Source organism: Columba livia, chromosome 2 (assembly GCF_036013475.1).
Source record: "Columba livia isolate bColLiv1 breed racing homer chromosome 2, bColLiv1.pat.W.v2, whole genome shotgun sequence".
NCBI classification, from domain to species: domain Eukaryota; kingdom Metazoa; phylum Chordata; class Aves; order Columbiformes; family Columbidae; genus Columba; species Columba livia.
Genome location: NC_088603.1, coordinates 37,007,173 through 37,028,361, shown reverse-complemented (window position 1 = coordinate 37,028,361; position 21,189 = coordinate 37,007,173). Strand labels below are relative to the sequence as shown.

General features: G+C 39.6%; 1 protein-coding gene across 7 annotated transcripts in view; it reads right to left on the bottom strand.

The window, feature by feature from the left end:
• The window catches only part of CREB5 (cAMP responsive element binding protein 5), a 255,774-nt gene that overhangs the window by 194,405 nt on the left and 40,180 nt on the right, over nt 1–21,189 (bottom strand). For all 7 annotated transcript variants that reach the window (XM_065051412.1, XM_065051415.1, XM_065051414.1 and 4 more), the window contains exons 2-4: nt 20,001–20,072; nt 16,755–16,848; nt 8,184–8,305 (exon numbers count right to left, since the gene is read on the bottom strand). In XM_065051412.1, the coding sequence (XP_064907484.1) occupies nt 8,184–8,305; nt 16,755–16,848; nt 20,001–20,054 (270 nt within the window). In that variant the 5' untranslated portion in view covers nt 20,055–20,072. The remainder of the gene's footprint in view (nt 1–8,183; nt 8,306–16,754; nt 16,849–20,000; nt 20,073–21,189) is intronic.

Sequence of the window (21,189 nt, the reverse complement as noted above, 5' to 3'; positions counted from 1 at the left end):
TTCACACACCAGGCAGGGGAAAGGAAGAGGGGGAAGAGACCCTGCCTTATTAGACTAGAAACAGACACACCACATTATTATAATACAAAGAATCAGCATATGGTTCTAATAGGCTTTCTTAAAATGATTTATCAGCTGTGATTAAGCCCTCAACCAGCATGTCTATCTTCATAAATAAAGTAAAAGTGCACCTTGCTCTGAAATGTATCAGCAGTATCTTATTACCTACCCAACCATATAGGTTGCAGTCCACTCTGGGGAGCAAAGAGCTTGTGTTTAATAGCAGAGCGTATGCTCTAAAGAGACTGCCAAGATTTAGGGGCTTTACCTAAGAGATAGACTTATAAAAATGCCACTACAGGAAAGGTTTATCCCTTCATCATGTGCAATACGGCCCATGCTGCTGAAATCTGAACTGGTAACAAGAAAGCTGGGCCATTAAAAACATTCATAGGAAGAGCAACGCAAAACGCACAACTATGCGATGTTGTTGTGGAAGAAATGTCAGAATGAAATCAGGCAGGCCTCCTTTTTTTGGGGATAGCCAAAATATACAAAACACAACAAAAACCCAAACATTACAAGAGGGTGACTCAACTTCTTTGGGAACAGAGACAATAAGAAGCAGAAGGAAAGTGAACTGTCCTGACTGAGCTCTGCAGGGTGATTCATCAGCTGGAATTCAGAAGAACATGGAAGGATTATGGTTAGGGAGGTTTAGCTCAATCAAAAACGTATGCCCTCAAGAATTGCCTTTCCACATGATATAGGCACTTACTGCTGGAAAAACATTCAGGTCTTCTCTCAGACTGTGAGAATCTAAATCCCTAAAACCATTCAAACACAGTCCATTGCTACAGAAGAAGATAAGACAGACCTGCTTGCCAGCAGATGTTGTAAAGGCACCAATGAGCCTAAGTTGAAGCCCATTCCTCAGAATATTTTTGCAGGGTCATGTTATGAACTCTGTTGTTATGTTCTTTTCCACACCATTTTCTACAAAGTGTCCCTTTGGTAACACAGTTCAGTGTAGTAGTTAAGTGCCCAGACACAGCTATACACTCAAAACAGGACTCACCAAAGTAAGGGGACTAAAGTGTCAGCTGCAGAATTGCCATCTAAAATATGACATACTGCCCCTTATCTGCCACGAAAGCACTACAAGTCAAGAAAAGCAGTTAAAATTCAGCAAGCCTACCCATCTGGAGAGAGGAGGAGAGCATTCTTCCTGTCTTTAGCAACACTGAACAACAGCTGATAAATCTTTAACACACATGGTTTGTGGGATGCCCTGTGCTGAGCCTGAGGAGATATGGAATCAATCCGAGGGCCTGCCACAGACTTCCTGTGCAATTTTTAGCACATCACTTGGGCCCAGATCCTTTATGGTAGCTCACTGATTCACTCCTGCTTTATTTCAGTGAGAGCAAGGCAACAAAATGCCTTTGAAGATGTCTACCAATCTTCTGGGGCCACAATGCTAAATAAAGATACTTAGGAACCAAAAGAGACAGAAAGCCACTTGCTTGGCAGAACAGTGGAGAGGACCCAGCTCCCCTGCAACTCTCACTCCACATCTGTGATTCCTTCAATATCTTGGTGTCTCACTATAACAGAGCTTTGGAAAATGACATCTTCTGGAATCTGTTTTTCCTTGGAAAACAAGAGACAAAGCGCCTCCCTTCTCCATAAGAATGCTGCAAAAGTTAATAATTAAGAAACAGAGAGTTTTATAAACCAACAGTGATTGCATAAAGCAAATTAATAACCTGATACAATTACTGCGTATGAAAAAGCAAAATAATGCATTGGAAAAAGTCTGATAGAGAGTTAAATGTATCTTTACAGTACGCAGAAGAAATGCTATGCTGTGCAGATGCTCACATCTTCACGCATACAAATGTCATATTTAGAGTGTAGGAACTATTATACCAAAATCTTTGAATATGGGGTGATTTTTTGGACTTTGAACTTAAGAGTTTTGAGCTATCGCCTTGACACCAGCTTAACTGATTGAAAAAGTAACAGCTTGAAGTTATTATTATACAATACCTACAACAACAGTACCCTGGCCTTTAAGCACTACATTAACATAAATCATTCCTTGTCCTATTTTCCATCTGCTATAACATACACACCATATAGGATACTCCACCTCAGACAGTAAGAATTCAGAGGGACCTTTGGCTTGAAAACAAGAATTACCATTCCGACACCATGTTTAGACAAATGCAGGTATGTGTATTTATGACTGCATAATTTAAGAAAAATAATTAAAATAGTAAGCATTTAAACATAGGTCTTCACTTTCTTCACTGTACAGACTGTCAGTCAATGACAATCAAAAGCTCTCCATGAACAGGCTTATGAGTTTGTTTGTATTAATTGAAGGGGAAATTCAGCTGTTTCAGAGCACTTGCCTCTGAAATGTCTACCAGCACACTATTCTGTTTCTTCTCTACAACCCCACTGCGGTTTCAGAATATTCACAAGGGAAGATCAATGATGCTGTAGAGGTAGGGCACACACATTCAGGAGTCATACTGAAGTCATACTGTTCTCCACCAGCACACTGCAGCATTGATACCACCTCCCACAAGACTACACTAAAAAGGAAATGAATCTGCAGATCTCCTGTCTTGCCTTACCAGAAAACTAGACAAAAAAAAAGTGCCTATTATTGAACCACAGTTCTGTGCTGCACATAAAAATCATGTGAAGGGGAAAGAGTCAGGTGAGTGAGAGCATTTGTTTTTCCATAAATGGCCAGTGTTGATTTTGTAGTCCATCAGCCAAGCCAACCACTGTAATGAACCCTTCATCTCTTTTCACTTCTTTCACCAACACAGTGTATTTCCAACATTACTATATGCATCAATATAGGCCTCCAAAACCCAAATACCTATAGTATATGCTATATTAACATACGGGTATTTTTTTCTTGTCATACATGGGTGCCATATTATTTTAATATCACCCTTTCCTGTCTAAGGTGTGCCATTTACTCTGCTGTTAATTTCAGCTACTGTTCTGTCAATGATTAAATGTAGGAGTAAACTTTCTGCTTGGATGGAATGATGGACCAGACTGAAATAAGATATGAAATACTTTCTTATATCAAATTAACATGGCTCCTGCAGCTTCTCCTACTGAGAAAGTAAGAGGACTTCAAAACGGCATTTGCTGCAGATGAGCAGCATGTTTCCCGGGGCCTGCTTCTCCCACCATCCACATCAGCAAACAGGATTGGACCCTTTTTCAGTTGGTTTTGTCCTTCACTTAAAATAAGTCTCTGAAAAAAAAAAGCAGCAGCAAACCCCACCAAGTCTCTACAATACAAGCAATGCTTATTGGACATTCTTATTTAGCCAAATTTAAGGCTATTAATTTGGTATTTATTTTTTATCTCCTTGTTGCAATGTAAGAGGTTTCCTTAAGAAAGAAAAATACTTAAGTCAAGCAAAACCCATCATGCTTTCTTCTGTCTGCAAGCTTTCCACAAGAGAGGAAAATCTGCAGGTCAGATACACATTGCATTAAATTTCTACACCTTGTTTAAGTGAAGTGAATATTTCCACCAAATTACACCTGCTCAACAGAAAAATTCTATAATTTCCAGCTTCCCTTGAATTAGATTATCCTCCTCACACTCACAGGCTACAGAGCAGAGCTATGACATTCAGCAAATATTTGCAATAATTTTCTTCTGGAGGTCTGAGAGTCACTGAGTGACAGGAGATGGTGAGGTGGTATAAATTTGACACATGCCATTTTATCTACCTTCTTATGCTGGTAGACATCAATCTACCCTGATACATACAAGGTAGAAGGAGAGCATAGAAGGTACAAAGCAAATTTATATATTTCAAATACGCATCAGACTGTCCCTTGCTTAACACAAATGAACTGGATAGTCATACTTCTTAGTCATTCTGTAGACTGAGCCTATTCAACCACCAAATGCCCTGCACTTGGTTTACATTTTTGTTTTTTGGTTGTTGTTCCTTGTTTCCCTTCACTTCAGCCTACTTCAAGTTGCTGATGCTTTTCTAGCAGTGATGCGCCTGCAGTGGGATCGCATACTTAGAACAGGAATATTAAGTCATGTAGAGAACTTGCTGGCTATGAGCTTCCTGAACTGACACTAAACAACACACATTAAAACCAAGCCATTTCCCTGCCTCATTTGCATAGTTCACATATTATCTTGCACTTGAGCACTGGTTAGAAGATTTCAAAATGGCAGGATAAGCCTTAGGAACTGACACATCTAAACTCTAGTATAGGGAGAACGTGATTTTAAAAATTCCCTCATGTTGAAAATAGTCAACTCACTATTTCTAAATACTACTCAATGTAGTACTCTACATGCTAGACTAAGCATATTTTCACTCTTTCTCATTTCATGCAGAGAGGTCAGGCAAGATGCCTTTTAATGAAGCAAGTCCAATTAGTTGTTCAGAAACAGATTCCAACTTATCCCACCTTTGACATTTTTCACTGACACCCAACCTTAATACTCAACAAGATGCAACAACAGGGCCTATCCAGCAGCAGCAAAGGTCACATGTTTGCACGTATAACCCATTACAAATATTTTGGATAGCTGATGCTCTGACCAGTGCAAACCTAAAACCTGCAGATAGTAGACTAGCATGGTCATCTGATCTGCCAGCACTACCTGCCCTGTTGACTTGGGCTACAAATTCTGTTGGGGCAGAACTGTAAATCACTGCCTACCTCAAGCTCCTAAGGCCTTTAATATTTACACTTCTGTGAGCAGAAATACAGTATAGATATGCATTTACTTGTACTAATTTTGATGGCAAATTTGTCAGGTAGCATGCTTGTGTCAGGAAGAGTGCCATCAAGAAGACGCAAAAAGCCTTTTTCTGATTTGCTTATCACTTGCTGATCTATAGCATCCTTTGCATTTACATTTAGGGACTAGGCCTTTCTCAAGCAAAGACTTCCAACTAATATTTCATGGTATAAGCAACAGAGGAGCCAAAACAAACTGACGTCACTTCCATTTAAAACTTTACTTTTCTAATTTCATTTCACATCCTAGAGGTCATCATCATTTTTATTACTTGAGTCCACTCAGTCCCCAAGCAAAGATTAATCCATTATTAAGAGATGGTCCTTGACAGATGAGGTTACAGTCATAAGACGTATCAAGTATAGGAGGCAGAGACACCACTTCCACTTTACGCATGAGCAACTATGGCAGAAAGATGCTAAGTGATTTGTTCATGAATAACCAGCTGGGATATTAATGCAAGTGTTTTCCCCTCAATACTGCCTTTACAAAAAAGGTACACATGGTATCCCTAGAACTGTACACTCAGCATTTCATAGCTAATACGGAATGTCACCAGCCCACGTAACCAGCTTAATCACAAACAATTCTCATGGATTATCCATGGGCTCCCACTCGGAAGAGAAAGAGGGGAAAAAAAATGAAAGAATGCAGCTAATTGGACTTTATTCTTTGAGATTTCAAATGATGACTTTCAAGGACAAAAAAGAAAAAAAAGTGTTTTTCTCTTACAAGATTTCAGTGTCAAGCTGTGTGCTAAGCCACAGTGATATACCAAAATAAACACAACTATTTCTTCCAGAGTACAGAGAAACTAACACAACCAAAAAATATTTTGGAAGGCTTTTCTGAGCCATGAGTAAGATTTCCATGCTGCTAGTATTAGTCTCCAAGTGTTGGTAGGTCCATTAGGACAACACTACATTGCACTCATATTCCAGGGAGAGGCTGTTAGAAGCATTTATTTGGTGATAGCTCCAGCCAGAGGAGTCCCTTTCTGTCATGGCCTTTGTCTCCTGCATTTGTGTAAAGCCCTGCTGGGGCCCACTTCAGATTCCTATCTGACAGTCAGTCGGTAATGTAAGAACGATCATACAGCAGACTAATTGGAAACACAGAGCAAATGTTACAGGTTAGCTAGCCAGTGGGACTTTTGCTTTTCATTTTTCTCCCCCCTTTATTTCTTTACTGATTTCCTCCTCCCCCTCACCCCCCCACCACTGCTCCCTGGAGATCACCAATGGCAGCTGCAGGGGTTGGTAGAAAAAGGGCAGAATAAGACTTCCAGAGGCTGTTTAACAACTGGTATTATCAGGTAACCTGATGCCCTTGTCTATGTTTTAATCAGATTGTGCAGCTATCCTTTGTGAGCTGAAACGGACTCTGCAACATTAAGCGTGTCAATCTGTGGCTAACTGCACAGCACTCCGCATCAGCAGATATCTCCTCATCTCCTTCTCCTGCAAAAGAAACACCGTGCAGAAAGAACTGCTTCAGAATCCTCTAATTCACAGAGAAGTAGGAATGTGCAGAAATGTTCTCCTTGATTTTGGCCTAGTCTCCCCTCTGCAGCAGACAAGAAACATAGTATTAACAAATGAAGTCTAAAATTAGACACATTCATCTCGTTACATAGCTGTTTCCTAGCCTTTGTCCTGCACACAGAGCTTTGAGGGTCAGTCTGGGCTATTTTCCCAATCCTTGACCAAAACTTGGACTCTCTCACATTTGGACACTCTTTTTCCTTGCTCAGCATACCACACTGCAGCCTCTCTCCTCCTCTAGCTGTCTCAGGCTCTTTCTGTATGAGCCACAAATAAGCCATCCCTTGACTCCCTTCCCTATAAGCCAAAACCAATCCACTTGTAGACTCCCTTCTCATCTTCTTTCTAGAAGCCTTGTCTCCCATTGTCTCCCTCAGCAATCAGCTTTATCTCTCCTTTTGGAAAAACCTCCTTGGCCCTTTACTTTGCAGAACTCAAGATCTCCAAGTGCTGCTATATCCAGATTTCACCAGACCCAGCAGCACACTTATGCCTCACATGTATGAATTCTGAGTTGGAGAGTGATTACAGACAGGCAAAGCAAATGACACTACACAGCAGCTATAAGAAATGGTACCTATTGGGGAAGCACTTGCAATTGGAGACACAGACACTCTGAAAGGCAAAATAATGTTGAGGCTAGCTAAGGAGAGGTATCCTCTGGCTTTAGCACTGTGGCTGCTGCATGATCGCCTTTTCCTACTTTTACTCTATGGTCCTGGTTAATGTTCAAATAAGACAAATAGAGACTACCGTGAGAACTAAGCTAAATAACACAGTGTTCAATAATTGGGGAATTCCTACGGCAAGGGATGCATTACCTAAGAATTTCCAAGAGCTGGAGAAATGGGAGAGGGGAAAACAGAGGCACAAAAGGGAACATTGTGATGGATAGGCACTGGGCAGGTTGTTGGAGCACAGTAGGGAGCAATACGCTCCTGTAGGAAGCCCCACATTACTCAGGTGTTTTAGTTCTCAAAAGAAATCAGAACTTTGGATGCTTATTTGAAAAGTTAAAATTTCACACATTACCTCTTGCTGGCCTCCGTAGTGCATTAAGCTCTTTTACAATTCCTTGAAAATATTAATAGCACTTTAGGATCCCTCAAAACACTAACAATCTTTGGGTACAGGAGTACGCTTAGCACCATACAAAGTGGCCTGTATAATTCAACATTAACTTACAAATACTGAGACTAAAAGAACACTAATTGGAAATGGGATGTATTATCTACTAGGTATTACAAGTTAAAGTTTCCCCTTTCATTATGAATACTTTATGAGAAATGCAGAAACATGATAAAGCTGGTAATGATGGCAAATATACACCATTGTGTTGCAGAGAAAAGAACAAAACCTCTGTGTGTGTGTGTATGTAAAGTAAATGTCTCCTTATAATCCATATTCCCCTGTAATGTATTTGAGCAACTTTGCAATCCTTACTTCAAAGATGATATACTTTTCCCAAGCCTCTCCCTAAAGAGGTGTGTGGTTTGTGTTATAGTTTACTTAAAAGCAGAGGCTTGGAATCAAACCCTGGCAAACAAAGTTACACACTTTTGGAAAATTAATGCTGTTTTTTTGTTGTTTTGTGGTGGAGTCTTTTTGTTGTTGGTTTTGTTTGACTTTTTCTGGGTTGTTGTGGGTGAGGTTTCTTGGTCAACTGTTTCAATACTTCAAAGAGCATGTCACAACTTACAGTGCCACCTAGTTTCTAACCAAAAGGTTACTACCAGGTACTGTCTGCTTTCACAGACTATCTTTTAATATTTTAAGGAACAAAATGGGATGGAAGTGTTTGGTGTGCTCACACTCACCCTTTTGTTGTTCTCTTCTTCTTGTGCCTTCCTAAACTCGTGCTCGAGGGAGCAGTCAATGTCGTTGAAGAGGCCCACTTCCTCACAGTTCTTCAGAAAGCGTGTTGGAGTAGGAGTCTGATCTGAGAATATGACAAGAAATAACCACCGGTATTTAATATTAAAAGGAGAGGGAGACAGCTAATTAGTCTTCCAGGAAAACAGAGGTTCTAGCTACCCTTTCCATGCCTTCCCACCCCTACCACACCGTCACTAAAAACAAACCTCACAGCGCTGAATTTCAACACTATGTGCTACAGGCAGGCAGTTCTTGCTAACAGTGTCCAAAAACAGGCAGCAGTCATCATTCAATCAGAAAGACAACCAGCCAGATTTTCACAGGGCACGTAACACAAGTGCACATCCTTAACCTGTGCATATTCTCATTATAACTGCCTATAAACATCCAATAAGAGGTGCATGGCAAAACAATGCAAATGGTAATGCACATTTACACCGCAGCATGCAGATAAGTGCTGCAGATATGCACTAGTTAGTGCCTTCGGGTGCTTGAAAACCACCTCAAACATACACATAATTTGCAAAACACATGAAGTTAGCCACAGTGAGAAGTTATTCTTCTAACAAAATATTTGAAAAACGAGTGAAACAACATTTAGAAAAGCTATCACATGTTAAATTTTGACCACAAAGAAGTGTTCTTATGTGTTCTATACCTAAAATACACCTAAATACAGATAAGCCAGGAGATTTTGAGCCAAAACTTTTTTTTTTTTTTTTTTTTTTTTTTTTTTTTAATGCATGCCTTCCTCTCTATGAAGTGTTTGCCTTCTCAGAAATAAATCAGAGGAGGATAGAATGCTATTTAATGTCACAGGCAAGTGGGACTCAAGAAGGTACAAGGTTTTCAGCTGCCTTTCAAAAAACCTGCAAGACATGTGAGCTAAATTGCCCTGAGGACTGCAGCTTCAGTGATGACCTTGGCTGGTCTTTCTTCAGGAAGTGAAAAATCAAGCCCAAACTTGGGAACCGAGAACTCCGCAAAGGTCGGCTCTGGGGCACCTCCATTCATTCCAAAGTGAGTTCTTGACTATATCACCTCAGCTTCCCCATCTCACCCTCAAAATTAAAATACAGAACCATATTAGTAAAAGCAGGGGAGAGTCCAAATGGTCCCATCAGATTTACACACATTAAAAAACAAAAAACTCTATTGCACATCAGTTTCTTCTTCCCAAGCCCCTATTACAGCTCAAGATGTTTTGTACTTAATTATATGGAGAGACTGGACTCACTCTCTTCAAAAATAATCTTCTGCATAGTCATTGACAATCACCCTATTGTTTGAAATTCATTGTTTAAGGGATGAAAACTCTGTCAAACTAATCCCAGTTACCCATATTGGGCTAATTCTGATCTCAGAAAAAAAGCTTCCCACTTCACAGAATCACAGAATGTTAGGGATTGGAAGGGACCTCAAAAGATCATCCAGTCCAACCCCCCTGCCGGAGCAGGAACACCTAGATGAGGTTACACAGGACTGTGTCCATGTGGGTTTTGAATGTCTCCAGAGAAGGAGACTCCACAACCCCCCTGGGCAGCCTATTCCAGTGTTCTATCACCCTCACTGAGAAGAAGTTTCTTCTCAAGTTAAAGTGGAACCTCTCATGTTCCAATTTGAGCCCATTACCCCTTATCTTACCATTGGTTGTCACCGAGGAGAGCCTGGCTCCATCCTCATGACACTCACCCTTTATATATTTGTAAACATTCATAAGGTCACCCCTCAGTCTCCTCTTCTCCAAGCTAAAGAGCCCCAGCTCCCTCAGCCTTTCCTCATACGGGAGATGCTCCACTCCCTTAATCATCTTTGTTGCCCTGCGCTGGAATCTCTCCAGCAGTTCCCTGTCCTTCTTGAACTGAGGGGACGAGAACTGGACACAATATTTCAGATGTGGTCTCACCAGAGCAGAATAGAGGGGAAGGAGAACCTCTCTCAACCTACTAACCACCCCCCTTCTAATACACCCCAGGATGCCATTGGCTTTCCTGGCCACAAGGGCACAGTGCTGGCTCATGGCCATCCTGCTGTCCACCAGGACCCCCAGGTCCCTTTCCCCTACGCTGCTCTCTAATAGGTCATTCCCCAACTTATACTGGAACCTGGCATTGTTCCTACCCAGATGCAATACTCTACACTTTCCCTTGTTATATTTCATTAAATTTTTCCCCGCCCAACTCTCCAGCCTGTCCAGGTCTCGCTGGATGGCAGCACAGCCTTCTGGCGTGTCAGCCACTCCTCCCAGCTTGGTGTCATCAGTAAACTTGCTGATAGTACACTCTAATCCCTCGTCCAAATCGTTGATGAATACATTGAATAATACAGGCCCCAGTGCTGATCCCTGAGGCACTCCACTGGATACAGGCCTCCAACTAGACTCCGTCCCATTGACCACGACTCTCTGGCTTCTTCGCTTCAGCCAGTTTGCAGTCTACCTCACTACTTGGTCATCCAGACCACACTCCCTCAGTTTAGCTGTAGACTCGCTCAGTGAGCTCTGGAAGAAAAATTTGGTTTCTCACATGTAACTAAGCTGGGTCAAGTTCTGATATTTTGCCCCTTACAGGGAGCAGTTACCAGACTCAATGAATTTTACACGATCAGCATAAAAACACACTGTGACCCCTAAATAAAAGGCAGCACAAAAGCAAAGCATGCCAAAGGAAATGCAGTTTTCCCTGAGAAACTAAGGGGGAGGATCAGCCTTCTCCATTAGAAAGCCAGCTGAAGCCAGTTTCCACCTGTAGCAAGTGTGGTCCTACAGGTTTTCCCTTCTCAGGTAATCCAAGGGCAGACACACTCATTTGCATTTATATTTCTGATGGAACATATTGATGAAACATAAAAAGCAAATCTTTAATGTTAAAATTCTGTTTTATTTCTTTTGGCTTGAGCATCTTACTTGTGAGCTTAGAGGAAACAAAACTCAAGTGTTTGGGAACGCACACAGATTTACCCATTAGCTTTCACAGCTAACTACTGTATTATCAGAGTCAGAAACATAAGACTTTCCAATGATCTTTCAAGAACTCAGCACAAGCAACCAAGTCAACAAGGTGCTGACATTGATGGGAACTGAGGACACTCAGCACTTAACAGATCTGTATCTTACATAAGTAATACCAAACTAATCTGTAGGGTAACCTCACTGAACTCAGTAGATTTACACCCAGGTTGTCTTTGACCCTTGGACTGGAATTTTTACTGGAAACGAAGTGCACTAAAAAGCAGGAGAAAGAGATTTTATCTCCAAAAAGGATTAAAAATTACTTTAGTGAGCAACATGATTGCTTTGCAGAAAAACAAAGCCAAGCCTTCCTGAACATGAAGAGCATGTTAGTATTTGAATGCAAGGCAAATACAGGAAATATTTTATTTTCAGAAGTGGTATATCCATATCAAATAAACAAGGTATCAATTTCGTCATCAAGATTAAAAACTAGGGTTTCATAAAGAAGTTGATGGCACTACTTTCATTAAAAATCAAAAATCCTGTTGTTTTTTTTTTCAGAGTTGCTTGAGCCTTTAATTTGGGCCGGTAAGGCAGAAGAGAGTACACTAACATAGATAAGACCTTGTTATTTTTCACCAAGACACACAGCTGATCCAGAAATCAGGCATTACTACAACAGGCTTACATTATGTCAGCAGCAACTTCATGGGTAACAAGGTGGTTAAAACAGACAGACCCCCTCTTCTCCCAGTCAGGGCGGGAATACCACCAACCACCCCGCCTAAACTTCATCCACAGACCTGCTGTAAGCCAGTTAAGCCAGATATAAAATAAGAGCTGTCTTTCTACCTTATAATACTGTATCCTTCAACATTCACAGAAACCACAAGTCCATGAAACCTTCATGTTTGTATGAAAGCAGAACTGATAGAGATTCAGACTTTAAAATGTTGAGACTTTACATAGTATAGTAGTCACACTGTACATTGACTGCACCCACTGCGTTCAGGGCTCAATATATTGCTTTCAAAACAGCAGCCCAGGAAATGCAACATTGGCATGCTATATAAAGACTTTATTTGAATGTGTTTTGTAAAACTACCTTGGATCCTAGAGTTTCATCCCTCAAAGCGTGAATGAAAACTTTAAAGATTGATATCAGTTAAGAAAAAAATGGAGAACCAAAGGACAGTTATGTGAAGTAAGCTTTCATTTTGGGAAAAAGATATATATATATATATATATATATATTCAGTAAAAGATATCTAACAGCACAACTCCAAAGTGTGTAACTTGATTCTTTGTCCTTCTTAAAAAAAAAAAAAAAAAAAAAAAGTTTAGTCTGATGTGCAGTAATAATAGGCATTTGGCTTGTTCAGCTGTGGGCTCTGTTGAAGTTGTATACTTACCCTTGTTATACTTTCACACAATGATAACAAAGTCAGAGGAATTGGGCTAGAACTGAAATTTGAAGGGCTGCCCATCAAGCAGCCAGAAGGAAAGAGGAATGTCCTGAGAAATTTGAGAAGTTTCCTTCATCAATTTGGCAGGTTGATTCCCAAGCGCACCAAGAAGCTCAGGATCACAATACCCCATGCAGGTGATGGAAGAGTAGAGGAAGCAGAGGTGCACATTGTCATACCTGGTAGAACTGCGCTCACCCTGGGGCTCACAGCTGAAGGCTCCCAAGAACTTTACTGCTTAAAGAAGCACTGTTTAAAGCACTCGTTTGACTTTCTGTGGGGGTACACATATTGGGTACAACACATCTTTAACATCTTTTGGTCACTCAGATCCTGACCAGTTGAATTTTAGAAGGCTTTTCATTTCATTTTTTGATAAAGCAAGGGACACAAAGGTGCACAGAAATCAAACAATTTTTTTTTGTTGTTGTATTAAATCATTTTGCACTCCACAAAATTCAAGCCTAGATAAACCTTCTTGTGTAAACAACAAGGCAAAGAAATGTAACCCAACCAAGGATGACAGAAGTTACCTCGTTGACACAGGCATTACCTGAGAAAAAATAATAGATTTGCACTACCTTTAGCACATACACTTTTTTGTGTAGAGAAAACCTTTTCTATCTCCACAGTGAGCTTTAGCCCCAAAAATCTAGACTATTGGATATCAATAAAGAGAATCAAAAAGAAACAAGATTTCTATATAGATAATCCTGGCCTCTCCTGCATCTGCCAGCAGCACTTTTAGAAGGACTTCCACCCCCTCCAACGATTGCAAGGCATCGCTCCTCTTCCCAAATTTTATTCCACAGGAATTTCAATGTCCCCAGCTCCCAAACTTCAGTTCCACTTGGCTTTTAGTACTTAGATGGAGGGAACAATCTGTCCCATAGACATTAACATTTCAGTGTTAAAAAAGCTTTGACACACAACAAAGTAGAGTCTCAAAACAGTGCAATGTTCAGTTAGCACAACAGCAGAGAGATTACCTCTATTTCAGTCAGCCTAACTACAAAGTTTCCTGCAATGATGACTAGCATGCAAAACTTCCACAAGATATTGTGTTTTATCTCAAGTAGCTCTTTCTCATCTAAGAAAGATGGAAATGGAAACCTTTGATGACTTTCTACCCATGCTCATAACAAGACTTCTTAAAAAACAAAAATGAAATACATACACACACAAAAAAAGGAACGAATAATATTAATTTTAAAAGACAGAAAAAAATATTGCAATGTCAAATTATCCAACCAAAGAATCACTTATATTTTAATTAAATGCCTCTAGCAGACTTTCATTCATACAGTCAGAGAACAGAAAGCTATTTAGTGTATGTATGTATCTGGAGTTGCTGAATTAGTTCAAGAACCACCAGATTTAATAAAACTTGTTCTTCTTCATCCAGTATGAAAAAAATGGAAGAAAATATAGTGGAACTAGTTGATAAGAAGGAAGCTTCTGGCTGACATACCTGATAAACTAGCATAGCACCAACAGTTTCAGTCAGGTCACAGAACCTTGTTTATTAAAGACTGAACTCACCTACATAAGAACATATAACGTAACTTTACCTTTCACTTACAAATTGATATTTCAGACCTCAGCCTACTTCACAAAAGAAACAAGTTCCTACTTCCCAAGTCATTTTTTTTCCTTAGTTTCTAAGATGTTATATTGGTACGAGACCAACAGCGCTTCAGTTCTAGCACCTACCTCCAATAACAGTTAATATAAGACATGCTTAGTGTGTGTTAAATATTACTGATACTATACTGACCCTGGACTGGGAATTAGCTGTCTCTGGAAACAGAGTAGATAATTCTAACAGGTACCTGAAAGCATACAGCCCATTATTTTGCATGAGTAATCACTAATAATGAACGGATCAAATACAATACATTAAAAGATGATAGTTTACAACATACAGGAAAAAAAGGATAAAGTCTGACTTCTAGGCAGATTAACAAAAAGAGGCAAAAAAACCCACCACACACTAACACTGCACCTGGCTTATTGCAAGGCAATTGCTACTGCAATTCTTTGAACCAACTGACAACAGAAACAATAAAAATTTAAAAACAAAAAAGGCCAAAAATAGCAAAAATGCAAAAATCCAAGAAGGAAGACATGAAGACAAATGTCTAAAAGAAAAGTCTGTCTCTTTTCCCCATATATCATTAATTTTTCATTATGAAATCTAAGAATAAAACATCTTAAACTTAAAGGTATTTAGATTACCCCAGGGTTTAAGTGGGTAATGAAACAACTATTTTTCAATGTCTCCCTGCAGAGAGTAGATGATCTATGATGCTTCCAAACTAAGGATTGCAAAATGCCAAACAAATCCACCAAAATGAACACAAAAAGAAAAATCAATACACAGCAGCACCAGGTTGCTGGGCCAGTACAGTCAGACACATTTGCCACAGTACTTCAGAACACATGCAGCTTTTTACTCTTTCATTACTACAGAGGATCGTTATACACAAACCACAAGGAATAAATCCCTCAGAAGCAATCTGGGAGCCTTTCTGGCCATGAAATTCTGCATTTCTACACACTTAACTGGCTAACTGCAGGTCTAGGGGCCCCACTACTGGTGGCAGTGGTGGAAGCCAGTCAAAGCTTTCTGCCTGGGGAAGCAAACCATTGAAAGGAGCAGGACAGCTAAATCGTAGAAGTTACCAAACATAAAAAGAGCTACTCAGGGGACTCCTGATGACAGAATATACTCCTTAGAAACTGCCCTCGAGGAAAAGTCTTGCCAAAGAGAAAGTCCTAACAAAAGCCAGCACTTTCAGAGGATGACTGTGCCCACAGCACAGATGTCTTCCAGCAGTTTCCCTATCAGAGGACATGGCCAAGTGCAAGAGCAGCATTTTCTCATTTGTGCTTGCAAACACAGGATTCTGTGGCCATAGCTGGCATGTGGGCACTTTACAAGACCTACTCTTCAATGTGCTGTGTACTGTTCCTTTCTAAGCTTAGTCCGCTATGGCACTTTCAAGTGTAAAAGGAAAATAAATTCTATTTACAACGAGGTCTGTATGATTTCTCACTGGTGCCTAAAGTCCCCCCCAAAAAAGCCTAAATCAAATATTTGCAAGCAATTGCTGCCCAATTATGATTTTCATAAAAAATGGAAATGGTTTATCCATTAAAGAGTTAGTCTGCTGGAGGTCATATTTGCACCTAAAATTGCATAATTTAACTTGAAAACACCCATTTCAAAATATAAATATCAGACACTGGCTAACATACACACACACATTTGCATCATAGTTTTTTCCCCACAATTACTTTGAAGCCTGAAAAACCCTAGTGATATTTGTCTTAATAATCCATTTCTATAGCCCAAGAAATACACAACAGGAAAGAGAATAGGAGAGAAGGGGTAAGATTATAGCTAGCTTGACCTTACCCAGCACTTTCTGAATGCCAGCAAGCCACCAATGCACGGTTACTTAGACAAGAGCATGTAAAAATTACGTAAGAAACTAAAGGATGTAACTGTACATAATACTAAATAACCTATGTGTACGACAGGGGAAGTACAGAGAGATATGGTTATCTTTAGGGGAAAAAGTAGTGAATATATTACCCACTGGCTTATCTTTCTGGTTATGGTTATTTATAGTGGGCAGATCTTGAGCCACCTTAAAGGTGGCTCATACAATGTGGCCTCATACAGCTGCTGAAGTGAGTCTGTCAAACTTAAAATAGCGAGTCTTAGAGGAACGGGCAAATGCACTTCATTAACACGCTCACCGCTGGGCTCCCAGGTGACACATGCTTAAGTGCCTATATTTCACTGGCATGTTGACACGAGAGCCAGCAACAGAGCTGCCGGCATGGACAAGGTTCAACAATTTTCTTCCCCCTCTCATGCCAAACCCATGGGAAGGCATAAGTATGGCAGCTTTTTGTCCAAAGATATGCATTCTAGTTTATTCCATAGCTACTTGTAATTTGATTGCAGCTGGGGCTTTTAAAAACCAATCTTGGAGGTATTTTGCCAGTAGCTTTCCAGTAGGAGTCATGCTTTCATCATCATCTGAATAGTTATCTTGACTCTTGAATTCATGTCTTCTTACCTGATAACATATTATCTGTTTTTATTGAAGGAAACTTCAAAGTCATTTCATGTTTGTGCCTGTGAATCATCAGATGATCCTCTGTTGGAAAACGCTGTCAGGCAAACACAAAAAGAGAGAGAGGAAGAGGGAACAAAAAAAAAAAAAAAAAAAAAAAAAGAGAGAAAAAAATTTAAATCTCTAATAAACTTTTGGCATTAGACAGAATTTCAAAAATGAGAGAGAGACAGAAATGTATCCAGCTAGAAATGTGTCCAAATGGCACAGGAAACAAAATATTTGAAAATTCAAGTAAATATGAGTAACAAACAGCTGTGCTCTACTTAGAAATGTATTCGCTGCAGTTCTCTCTGGCTTTGCAAACCACAAGGTGTAACATATTTGCTTGAAAAAGTTTCACAACAAGTTTTGAATTCTAAGGGTCTCAGACACCAGCTCCAGCTACCACAGCCTCACAAGTCACCACGTGCCTGAGGATCCGTGATAACTGCTGTCATGTATGCTCTTAGCCCACGGCAAACACAAAATAATGCAGTGTATCTTAAATCACTTTCCTGGATTTTTCTGCTTTGTGTCTTTCTGCAACCCATATCTGCTGAACAGCAATTAAAAAGAAAAATCAAATAAGCCAGCTTTTCCCTACCCAAAAGCATTCAGGCAAAATGCATCTTTAGTTTTGGAAACCTCTGACATTTTTACTTGATTCAAAGTGACAATGCAATGGTGCTCAGTAAATAACAACTATTTATGACTCTTTATTTTACCAAATTAAATTATTGTCTTTTGTCAAGCAGAGAAGGTGGAGAGATGCGCTTTGTAAGAAACTAATCAGTGTGCTAAGTTTGTTTTACAGTCTGATAGTAGACTTCTACAACAAATAGCTTCTTTAGAACAAGACAAAGAGGAGACAAGCTTGAATAAATGTTGGAGCACTTGCACACTTGAGCTCTAAGACCACACTGGTTCTGTTAGGTTTACTTCACCAGAAGGTATATACACAGACCCTTGACACAACCTACTGTAACAGTTTCAACAGGGTTATTTCAGGACTAGCAAAGGCAAAAAGTTGTATCACTAGGGCTTGAGGGAAAAGAAAAAAAAAAAAAAAGCAAAGCTTTTTAAAGTAATAGATACATAGGAGACTGTAAAAAACTGGCAACAACAGAGTTAAAGTGACTTAAAGCTTTGAACACTGTATATTCTTGGCTAAGTGACTTTGCTTGTGGTTATAGTGTAAATAGTTGCAGTATGTTACACTTTCGGAGAATCTCTCTAAACCCATAGACAAAGCAGCATAAATAATGGAAAAGAATTATCTGGGGAAAAAAACAATCCCAAAGACCTTTTCCTCACTGAAATCCTGGTTCGTTGCTTACTCATCTGGAAGAAATGCAGCACTAGAAATTTATGTTAAGAACAAAGGGAATATGTGAAAGACCTTGCCCAATGAAATTGTGAGGGGGAGGAAAAACAAAACAAAAAGAACACAAAACAACACCACACCACGTTTTGTTCTCAAGGAAATTGATTTTCCTTCAGAGATGCCACACTCTGTCTTCAGGGTGAAATCTGCCAGCTTAAAGAGGGCATGGGCTGAGGAGAAACTATTCCTCCAGTCCAGACTTCTTTGTCTTTTCTGTAAGTCTACTTTCTTCCTAAAGCAGGTCAACTCCCTCAGCCCTCAATACACATCCACACCAGCTGATGGAGAAGCAAGTCCCCAGACAGCTTAGCTGGGTAGCAGCACTACACTATATTCTTCTGTCAAGTCCTCATTTACAATAAACAAAGGTCACATCTTGAAATGAGAAATTAAATGTTTTTTTTTTAAGAAGAAGTCACATGTACATTCTTCTCAAATGGTGACAGCATACAACCAAACCTGCTCTCTGAACACCTAAACGAGCTTGTTTGACTCAGCTTCTCCTCCACTGAGGAAACTAATTAATAGCTGACATGAAAAGACTCAAGTCCACCAATCTGAGTGGAAGTCAGTTTTAAGATTAAACAAAAAGGTAAATAAAACTTGACTGTAAAACTCAGATACTTTTATCCTACTTCTGTGACACACTGATGAAAGCTTAATTCTGCACATGGACATCTGAAGTGACAAATCCTCAATCAGAGGCACAATCCAAAAGGTAGTAAGGTTCTCACTTAGCGGAACAGCAAAGCTGCTCAGCCAGTTGTTAACTGGACCTCAGGCTGCTCTCTTTCCCTATTTCAGATCTCGGCAAAATCAACATCTACACTCCGGTAATAGTCACCCATCGTTCCACCAGAGAAACCTAAAGGGTTGTAAAAATATTAGCCAGCTGCAAACTCACAACATACAGTTAAAGCAGGAAAATATTACCCTCATTAAGAGAGGAGAACCCTGGGAAATGGGTAATATAAATCACTTTAAAGAGATTCCTACAGGAAGCCTGTGGCAAAAGCACAAAAGATGCCCTTGCCTGAAGATTTTACTTGCAGATTCTTGTCATTAAGCCAAACTAGGGTCAGAAGTGCCACATGTGGGACTTCGCTCACCACTGCAAAATCAGTGACTTTGCAGAAGAAACCTGTAAATGCCAATTCAAAATCTCAGCGGGTAAAATCCTTGTCACTTCAGTTGTTTTAAGATCATTAAACATCTAATGCTGCAGGTCAGATTATACCTTCAGAGGCACAAGGCAGACCACCAGTTAACAGGAATCTCAAATGTACATCCTGGGGCAGAATTTATCTATAGATGCATTTTCAGAAGAGAATATTTAGTAGGAAGATGTCTCAAATATTTTTGTGTGTCTTGTTTTTTTCAAAAGCTAGTAAGATAGCACTGTATTTAAGTATTAACAAAAAAATCTGGAGGGTCACCACATCCACTAGGACACTTAATGTATTTCGTCATACTTACAAGCAGAAGAAAGACAGGTGTGTCCTGCCTAGTGTGTATTCTTGCTAGCCATTAAAGGAATTTGCCATATCTGGCTTGAAACATTAGGTTTAGGGTCAAAGGTAGGAACAGAAGCAGCCTGAGAAGCACTTCCACCAACTCACTTTTAACTAGCTGTTATAGTTGCTTTAAATATTTTGTAATAGTACATTGTAGGGTAAGGAGAGAAATGAGGGGGAGGTGAAGGACTTAAAAAAAATAAAAAGACAACACACAATATTATTAGACGTGTTAATATATCAGGAGGCATTATACAAGCCAGAGCTAGTGCTGAGGACTCAATTAATATCACCGCTGACTCCACTCACCTGTGAGCAGCCTGGGGCACTGCAGACAAAAGGCCTCTCCTGCTCCAAGTTCATCTTTGATTCCTCATAAATCTACATGTTAAAAGGGAGAGGGGGAAAGAAAGGGAACCTATGAATATATACGTTCTAAACTTCATACATACATGCAATATACAATCGTCATGGTTTCTGCTTTTATTTCAAACTCCCAGAACAAAGTTTACATCCTCAGAGTACTAAATTTGCTAATATTCGGCAGGCTCCCTACAGTCTAAGTTCTTATTGCTCCTTCCTGAGCACATATTTACTTTGAAGAAAGAAAAAAAAAATAACCATTAAGCTTTCACAGCAGAAATCTGCCTCAGAAAAAAAGCATATGTTCAGTGTTGTTATTAGATAAGACCGTGTCTGCTCAGAAATATCTCTAATTAAGAGTTTTTACCTCTCCTTCTTCAGTTCCTGCTGAACAACATTAAAACCAGACGTCTAGGTTACTTCTGAGAAAGAACCCACTTTTTGAAGTTCTTCATCCATACCATTCAATATTAATAACTTAAATACATTACATACATGCTCTCTTTACACACAAGACAATCATGCATCCCCATCCCTTAAAAGGTCAACTAGACTCTCAGAATCTTGAGAAGTGAAGTTTTGCCTAAAGCTGCAGCTCCCCAACAGTAGTTCCAGTCCTGTAACTTTGAGCTAAAGCCTGAGAGAGAGCTCCCAAGCCTCAAATAAATCCAAAGGAGGAAACATTCACCCTCAGAACGCAGCAATGCAGCTGAATTTAGGTCAATATTACAGCAGCACCCCTGACCAGCAAAAAAAAAAAAAAAAAAAAAAGAGAAAAAATATAATATTTAAGTAACATTTTAGGATGTAAAATAAATAAGATACTTCTATTGGAAATGTTTTGAGGCTGTTTGTACAATTGGCATTACAAGCTGGCATATAGGAGCTGACCTGCTTTAAAGAGCAATATATGACTTCTGCTTACATTATTACTCAAATCCCTTAAAAATCAGCCTTAGACACATACCCGAGTTGTGTTTGTGTAATTTTTTCATAAAACAAAGAGAAATATCTTGGTGGAGAAGCAGGACTTGATTTCAAGTCTACAAAAACCTACAGAAGGACAAGTACTGAAATTAACCCTGTTGTCATTTTTTAAATTACTTGCTTCCTATTATCAGAAATATCTTTACCA